The 9,260-nt window shown below is 46.1% G+C and overlaps 1 protein-coding gene across 1 annotated transcript; it reads right to left on the bottom strand.

Annotated features, from left to right (window-relative positions):
• Positions 1 to 6,616: 6,616 nt before the first annotated feature.
• ATP5ME (ATP synthase membrane subunit e) lies at positions 6,617 to 8,981 on the bottom strand. Its single transcript, XM_041471420.1, has 4 exons — positions 8,819 to 8,981; positions 8,613 to 8,667; positions 8,265 to 8,363; positions 6,617 to 6,756 (listed from the first exon to the last, which is right to left on the bottom strand). The coding sequence occupies exons 1-4, from the start codon at positions 8,852 to 8,854 to the stop codon at positions 6,731 to 6,733; spliced, it is 216 nt and encodes a 71-aa protein (XP_041327354.1). The 5' UTR covers positions 8,855 to 8,981; the 3' UTR covers positions 6,617 to 6,730.
• Positions 8,982 to 9,260: the final 279 nt, after the last annotated feature.

Here is a 9,260-nt window from a genome sequence, read left to right as displayed (position 1 = left end):
CTGGGGATTTTCTTCTTCTATTACTCCTGTTACCTTCAGGATTCTTACCTTTCAGTATATTGTTTTGCATTACAAAAATACTGCAAATAAAAGGAAAACTAGAGCTGTGGTGGTACCTGGTGGTCATTTATCTGTTTCAATGCAGTAAGCAAGATCTAATCCTCAATCTCTATGCAGCAATTCTGTGAGAAACAATGTGTTTTTCAAGAAACTTGTCCACTTGCATGAAAGTTAATACACAACAGGTAGTCTCCATGTTGTATATCTCAGTTTTATTAAGAATCATAGAATGTCAAGGGTTGGAAGGGGCCTTCAGGATCCTCTAGTCCCAACCTCAGTGCCAGGGCAGAGACATCTCTCACTACACTAGCTTGCTCAAGACCTTGTCCAGCCTGGCTTTGAACAGTGCCAGGGTTGGGGCACCCACAGCTCCCTGGGCAACCTGTTCCAGTGTCTCACCATCCTCACAGTAAAGATATTTGATATAAATTTCCCTTCTTGCAGTTGTACCCATTACACCTTGTCCTATCACTGCAGTTGCTGATGAAGAGTCCCTCTCCAGCTTCCCTGTAGAACACTTCAGATACTGCAGGGATGCCAGGACGTCTCTCTTTTCCAGGCTGAACAGCCCCAGCTCTCTCAGCCTGTCTGGGGGAGTTGCTCCAGCCCTCTTATCAATATCATGGTCTCCTCTGCACTTGCTCCAACAGTTCCATGTCCTTCTTACGTTTGGGGCACTGGAACTGCTCACAGTACTGCAGGTGGGGTCTCACAAGAGCAGACGACCATGTGGGAAGCTTTTATCATAAAACAGAAGAAGACAAATAAGTTCTGTTTGGTTTTGGTTGGTTTTTTTTTTTTTTTTTTTTTTTTTTTTTTTTTTTTTTTTTTTTTTTTTTTTTTTTTTTTTTTTTTTTTTTTTTTTTTTTTTTTTTTTTTTTTTTAAAGCAGAAAAAATGCCACAGGGTTATTGTATGGCATAGTGATAAGCAGCGGGATTTTGATTATCATCACAAGACACCATACACTTAAATACTGAGAAAACCTCCCTATATTCTCAAATGTTTTCTGGGAAACAAAACCTGGAGGCTAACCTTCCTGCTCCCTGTAACCAGCATGAAACACTCAGAGGACTGGAGGGTGCTCCAGCAGGGCTGCTCACAGAAGGAGCATGGTGTGCCTGTCCATCCATCACACGCTGTGAGTTGTGGGTGGCTCTGCCCTGTCTGCCCACATACACTCAGGAGCACAGCTCGTCCTCACAGCATCAGGGTGGGCATGCTGCCAGGTGCTTCCAAAGGGACTATGCATGCATAGGGGGTGTCCATGGACACTCAAGAGTGGGGTGCCAGTGGAGGAGGCTGTTTCTCAGGGGTGGAGCCTTTCCATAGGAGCAGTGACTGTTTCTCAGTGAAGGTATTGGTCAGTTAGATGCAGGTGAAATTTGGCATAGTTCCTCCTGCAGTGGTCTCCCTTTGCCAGCTGGGAGCTGGCTGCCTGGATATGTTAGACATGGAGAAAGCGAAGGGCCAAGAAAGAGATTTGTCCACTGTTTTCCCAGGTGTGATAGAGCAAACTTTGCTTGGGTGGGCTGGTTGAGCCAGTTTCCATGATAACCTGGGATTGATGTCTTAAACAAAGTGTTTTCACATCAAATTGGGAAAAAGGCATATCAGAAGCAGATGCTGCAGAGGTATGGTAATGCTTTTTATCATGACAATCTCCTTCCTTCTGGTGATGCACAACTGCATCTAACAAGGCAAAACTCTCCCTCCAGGGCAAATCTGGGAACAGACTTCTAAAGAGGTTCCTCTAGAAAGCAGATTCAAGTGGCCCCTCCCCCAACTGGTTCAGGAAAATATTTCCTCAGAGAAAAGTGGAAAAAAACCTGTTTATTTCACAGGCAAAGTATTCACCAGAAAAAAAAAAAAAAAAAAAAAAAAATTAGCAGTATTAAATAATAAAACCTCTTGCCATCTGAAGAGATGTCAAACTCAGAAAGTGCCCTTGGTGGGCTGTAGATCAGATCACTCAGTTTGTTATCAGTCTCTCCAGCACTGGAAATGCCACAGACCTGGCCTGGCCTGGTGGGCCACAGGTGCGAGCTGCCAGTGCTCTTCTGGGTTTTCAGTTCAGAGCAGGTTTAAACAGTTCCAAGAAAAAGAAAAACCACAGTTCAGGGAACTTCTCTGCCTCAACTAGGTAAAAAATAACTAAAAAGCAAAGGAGAGCTCTCTCTGTCTATGCTGCAGATAGCACAGTCTAGAAGAATGCGGGGGAGCAAGTGAAGTTTCTGATAATAAACTGCATACTTTTTCTCTCTCCCCCTTTGCTCTCAGAACCAGTCTTAAAGGTGCAAAACTTATTTCTGGGCTGAACAGATGAATGGGGATACAAGCATTATAAAATCACCCCAGGACAGGAGGCATGGGGGTGCTCACACATAGGCCTGAGGGTATTCCTTCTTTCTGATAAGGCACAACTGGCAAAACTATGCAGCTGCCAGAAGCAGGGCCAAACAGCAGTTGTGCCATTAGAAGGCAACATAAGCCATCGAAGATCCCTGAAGAACCACCCTGGCTCATTTCCACAGTGTTGCAAATGATAATGTAAAACCCCTCTCCAGGAGAGCTGTTGGGTTGTTCCCATGTAGGCTTGAACATACAATAAACCCATGGAACTCTTTGTTGCATGGGCCTCCACCCCCAACAGATTGGGGGTCACAGACTGTGACCATCAGAGTGATGAACATGGAATCAAAATTGAAACAACAATCAGGTCTTGTCACTGGATCTTTCCTCTCCACTATCCACTCTTGTCCTTCTGTTTCTTTCTTTACCTTATGTACCTTATGTATTTTCCTTGTGATATTTTCACTTGTTGTTGTTGTTGTTGTTGTTGTTGTTGTTGTGGAAATGAACCAAAACAGCTACATACCTTCTTTCCACTGCAACCAAATTGTTTAAAAATAAACCTGACTCATGTATACATAGTAGTCATTCAATGTTGCTTCACTCTAATCCACCCAAGGGCTCTCTTAACAAGAACTCAGTTACCCTGCTTCAAAGGCAGGTCAGAGCACCAGGCCTGAAAAAAGATGTATGTAATTGCAACACAGTTTCAGGAAAAGTCGGTTGAGGGCTGTAGAGAACTCAAGTCTGCTCCTGGCACATTTGCCTACAACCCAGTTAAGTATTTTCACTTTTGGCTTGATGCAGCTCTCAAGTGCAGTGGGAGACCAGAGGGGACCTGTTTTGTCAGTGCCTCACTGAAGCAGGTAATGCATACAGACCTCCATTCTTGATTATGAAAGTGGTGGTTGAGGGGTAGAAAAATGAATATCCCTGTGAGACTGGCAGGTGAGGTTTCTGAAAGAGATGCTCTGTGCTGGAATGTAAATCTTCCATCCATGCAAGAGAAGAGGCTTTCCTGAGAAACTGTCAAGGGATTTTTAATCCTGCATCTTGGCCATCATCTGCTGTTCCTGATGGAAGGGGTAGGACAAGCTGACACAAGATAGGAGCTCTTTTCTACTGAAAAAGAGCACGTGTACGCCCTTCAGCCATTTTTTCTGCTGGAGCCTGGACTGCTGCTGGGTTGTGAGTGGAGACCTGGAACAGTCAGAGATGTGGGAGCATGTACAAGGCCTCTGCTGCTGGCAGAGCCATGAGGCAGTCCTGGCAGAACGGCAGGGAAAAATGGACAAGGAGATTGCAGAATGTAGTCTTCAGCCATGGCTTGTATATCTGAGAGAAATGCTTACTGTCATCTTTTCTGAGCTGGCCACAGCCTGACTTGAACTAAGCCTGGGAAGTGCTCGTCTCCTCCCAGACAGGAGGAACAGGAACAACTCAACATTCAATCAGTTCTTCAAACACAGAGATGGTATTGAATGCCACAGGGAGGGTATGGATCCCAGCTCCACCTTTCAGGCAGATGGATTGCATGTCTTGATGCTCGGTAAAGGGGCTTTGTCCCACCAGCATATCCAGATCCTGTACAAGGAAACCTCCATGAAAGCTCAGAGAGTACTAGATCCAAGATTTTAGATCCACTCAGTCTAGGCTGAGTGTTGTTTGCATCATCTATCATAAAACTTGCAAGAGGAAGATCTTTTTTCCCTGTACCTCTTCCTCTACTCCTTCCATGAAACTATAGGATTAGAAAAAACATTCACTAGATTCAGTAGACAACCATTCAACTCCCTTTCAAGAAGCAGCAGAGTACTCAGAAGTCACAAAAAAGTAGTTCTAGCAGAAGAACAGGTGGATGTAGTGTTTTCCAGCATACAAGAACAAACATGAAGGGCCTTCGCTCTCAAACCCTTTGAGAGGAAATACTTCTTTTCATTGTTTCTTTCCTTTTCTTGGCCTTTTTTTTTTTTTTTTTTTTTTTTTTTGCTTGAACCTAGACAGATAATCGTCTAATGTCTGGCCAGAATGGGGTGGCAGAGAACTAATTTGGTCCCTGTGGGATGGCTGTAAAGAGATACACAGTACCTTTCCCACCCCACTTCAGAATTCTTCCCAATCTAGGAATTACAAGGACAGCTTTCTTGCCTGAAGCCAGTTTTTGAAGATGCTATGGAAAGTGTGGTAGACCTCTCCTGCGTAATCAGGATGTGTAGCATTTCTCCTTATGAAAGAGACACATTACAATTTGTCTGTAACTTAGTTTTGAGGAACATCTGCCTAATGAGTCAGCACCAATTACTCAGAACACAACATAGCTTGACAAGCCAGAATCAAACCTGACTGCTCTGCCACATGAAAGAATTGAGCAGTAATCCACTGTGATAACAAAGCTGAGAAAATGTGACAGAAATGCAGAATTGTGATCAACAGCTCATTGTCCTTGCAGACCAGTGACAGGTGGTTCCCTCTGGGGTCAGTACTGGGGCCAATACTCTTCAACACTTTTGTCAGTGGCATGTACAGGGGGATCAAGGGCACCCTCTGCAAGTTTGGCACCAACACCAAGAGGTGTGGAGCAGTCAATAAGCTGGCAGGCAGCAGTGCCATCCAGAGGGGCCTGGACAGGCTGGAGGGGTGGTGAGTCAAGGGGTTAAGTTAGAAACATAGTTAGCAAAGAACAAAGAAATTAATCGATACCAGGTGGGGATAACTGAAACAAGGTTGGGAATGACAGGTGATATATGAAGTATTGTAAAAGTGCAGGAGCCATAAATACCACTGGCTTCTAAGAATGCAAGGTCTGGACTGTGACCAGCAGGCCAAGGAGCCCTGCCAACTGGACACAGGTGAAGAGTTTATTGTGAGGAAGACATCTTACTTCCTCCCCAGAAGCCCACCCACCCAATTAAAAAGGACAATTGAGCACCCATAATGGATATTCAGCTACTTATAATATTAGCCAAGTGCCAATGTTTATGTAATAAGCAATGTAGAAACCGTCCTGGAAACTATTTGAATATGTAAAATAAAAATTTTTTTGAAAGATAGCAGTTTGTGACTTTTTTACACATGCATTTGGAAATGATTCTGCATGTGTCCAGCGCTGTAATAAATGCACCCTCTTTTCAACTTTAATTAATTGAAGAGTTGTCTGTCCATGCTTCAATGGGCCTGTGCAAACTCTATGAAATTCAACACGGGAAAGTGCAGGGTCCTGTACCTGGGTTGTGGCAATCCTAGACACAGCTAGAGGTTGAGTGGAGAACTTACAGCAGCAGCCCTGAGGAGAAGGAATTTTGGGTGATGGTTGATGAAAACCTTAACATGACCCAGCCATGAGCACCCACAGCCCAGAAAGGCAATGGGATCCTGGGCTGAATCCAGAGCAGCGAGGGGAGCAGGGCGAGGGAGGGGATGCTGCCCCCCTGCTCTTGTGAGATCCCACCTGGAGTACTGAGAACAGTTCTGGTGCCTCCAGCCATAAAGAACATGGAATTGCTTGCAGCAAGTGAAGAGGAGGCCACAACAATAAGACGGCTGGAGCACCTCCCCCAGACAGGCTGAGAGAGGTGGGGCTGTTCAGCCTGGAAAAGAGAGACCTCCTGGCATCCCCACAGTATCTGAAGTGTTCTACAGGGAAGCTGGAGAGGGACTCTTCATCAGCAACTGCAGTGATAGGACAAGGTGTAATGGGTACAAACTGAAAGGAAATTTATATTAAATATTGGGAAGAAATTCTTTCCTGGGAGGGTGGTGAGACACTGGAACAGGTTGCCCAGGGAGCTGTGGGTGCCCCAACCCTGGCACTGTTCAAAGCCAGGCTGGACAAGGTCTTGAGCAAGCTAATGTAGTGAGAGATGTCTCTGCCCCGGCAGTGAGGCTGGGACTAGAGGATCCTGAAGGTCCCTTCCAACCCTTGACATTCTATGATTCCATGAAACTCCCCAGTCAAGCCATTTAAGTAACAGATTCAAGCAGTCAGTGCCTTGCCAGACTCCCCCACCTGCCCATATATACAAAATTTTATGTATTTCTGATCACAATCATTACCAGTGGATAATGGGGGTAGCGACTGGCTATTGCTGGGGGAATACAGTAGAGTATTTCAGTTGCAACAATAGCTAGAATGTGACAGCTGCTTCTTGTCACATTTTTCCCTGACTTTGCTGATGTTCTGTACAATTCACTCCAAAAATACCAACTGAAGTGTAGTAAGTACTTTATTGATAGAGTATCACACAGAGTTCAAAAACCACTGAACAGCTCAGAGCCTAGCCATGTATTTCCATGTGCGAAATTCAGATGAAATCTGTTGTTTATTTCAGTATGGAATCTTCACTTGCTAAAAGGGAAGAAAACGCAAACATGGTTAGAACTATAAGCCGCTCTGCGCAGAACTAAAACATGGAAAGCACAGTGGAATTAAAGCCTATCTTTATGTAATTTCCTTCTGGCCAGCATTTAAGATTCCCACTTCTGTTTATTCAAGAGAATTGTAATTCACAGCTCTGGGGTGATGGCAAATTTTTAAGTTTACCCAGTAGTAAAAGACAGTTTTCTGAACTGACAAGTCAAATGAGCCAGAAAAAGCTACCACTGCAGGTATGTCCACCTTTAAGCAACAGTCTTCAGGAACTGCACTGCACATAATGAGAGCTTAACAACTGCTTTTCTGAAAAAAACAGACCAAACCCATTGCTGGGAACAACAGACCCGTCACCTATGTGTCCCTTTTAAACAGACTAAACATTCTAAAGCAATAATCAAGAAAATTTCCTTACTAGGTGCCCTAGCAACATTACAGCACAGCTTCCACCTCCAAAAATACACGAAGTTTAATCTATCTAGAGAACATCTAAAAGACCCATTTATTTAGTCCATGAGCAATACAGATGATGTATTTGAGAAGGCAAAATTTTTATCTCCAGTAAGTCATACACAAAACATTTTAATTTCTGTACGTGTTTAATTAGTGTTTTGTTCAACACTAGTTGTTTAGAACAATGCAAATGTCACTCTCGCATGGAAAGAGTTACTGAATGTGTATCTGCACCAAGAACAGCCTGAGTTGTTAATTGGTTTTCTTAAAATTCTTCTTAGTCTTCCTAAAAACCCTAGGTGAAACAAAGCTAGAGAGTATATTCCTCTGTATGGAAGTGGGGAAGGAATCCTCTGTTAGACCCGTACAGGGAACACAAGAAATAATTCCAAGGACAAGGGAAACAATGCTGCAGCAGGAATACTGCAGCAGCAATTCTACAGGTGGAAGGGAATGAGAACAAAGCAGCAGTATTAGTTGCAAGTGATGCCCTCCAGCACACCCTCTTCATGTGAGAGATATAACGAATGAAGCTCTAACACGGCAAAATACAAAAACACCAAGCTGACCTCTAATACACGTGTGATGCCCCTTAGAAATCTCAAGTAGCAATTCCGTACTGTTGCCTATGCCCTATATTCAGTCATATTTGTGAGGTTCCTACACTTCATGGAGCAAAGGGCTTGCACATCCAGACAAAAAAGGGACATGCCACCACAGCTGATATACAGATTCAGTTATTCCTCACAGAATAACCAGCGTCTTTTGGCAGTTTGTTTCCTTGGCAGAAATTCAGCCATCTAACAAGTCCTGACTGTTGCAAAAGTGTTAAGTCTTGCTCTAACAAGCTTTTCCAAATGCAGGCACAATGAAACAGCAGTACTATTTACCCCCCACACGGCCCTCACCCCTGCCCCCAGGGATTAGCTGCAGGCCCCAGTTTCTCCTAAGAGCGCTGCGGTGGAACACCAGTCCTGCAGCCTAACACCTGCAACACAGTGTGGGATGAATACACTAAACTGAGGAACTACCTTCTGCAAGCTCTTTTGCAATTCGCTCCAGTTCTTCACGTTTCTTTTTCTCCTCCGCCTCTATTCTTCTCTCTTCTTCAGCAATCGGCTTCAGGTAGTCTGCCATCAAGACAATCCCTTTAAAACACAACTTCTCCAACCCCCGGCGGAAAGCTCCGCTCCTGCGGGCTCGGTCAAAAAGGAGGGAAAGACAGTTTTTCTGGCAGAAAGGCACATTTCATAGGGATCTGTGGCTTCACGCCGGCAGGGCCATGCCCGGGTCGGGGGAGGGAAATGGCGGCCGGGACACTTCAAGGTGCCCTTGCGGGGCGGGCGCGGGGGAGCGGCGGCCCGGGACGCCGCACTCACCGTATCGCTTCTTGCCGTAGATCATCCCCACGAGCAGCGCCGAGTACCGGGTGAACTGCGGGAGGCAGAGACAAGGACGCGCCCTTCGCTCAGCCCACAGGCACGGCCGACCCCCGCCGCCCGCCGCCCCCCGCCCCGGCCCGAGCGGCGCTCCCCGCGGCCCCGCGCCCCCGGGACAGCCCGGGCGGTCCCCCCAGCGCCCTCACCTTGATGAGCGGGGACACCTGCACCGGCGGGATCATCCTGGCGGCGGCGGCGGCGGCGGCCGGAACTGAGCGCGGCGGCAGGAAGGGGCGGGGAGCAGCCGTGACCGGGAAGCCAAATGCTGCGCTGTTGTCTGCTTCCCGAGGGTCGGCGAGTCCGTCACTCACAGAGCGCCGGCGGCGCAGGGCCCGCTGCGTCTCCGCCACAGGGAGGGGCTGGCGGAGATTGGCTATGCAGCCTGTGGGAAGGATCGAGGGGATCTCGTCCATGTTTTTCAGTGATAAATGCGCACAGACTGAAGTGCAGGAAAGTTCTTTTAAATGGAACAAAATATACCCTCTTTTTTTTTTTTTTTTTGACATTAAAACCTGTGAGCCCTTTTAAAACAGATACTGGAAATCTTTTTTCACTGTCAGCGTGGTCAGGTATTGGCACAGGTTGGGC

This window comes from Pyrgilauda ruficollis, unplaced genomic scaffold, assembly GCF_017590135.1.
Source record: "Pyrgilauda ruficollis isolate IOZ18807 unplaced genomic scaffold, ASM1759013v1 scaffold106, whole genome shotgun sequence".
NCBI lineage: Eukaryota > Metazoa > Chordata > Aves > Passeriformes > Passeridae > Pyrgilauda > Pyrgilauda ruficollis.
The sequence above is the reverse complement of the archived record's forward strand: the minus strand, read 5'-3'. Positions and strand labels throughout refer to the sequence as shown.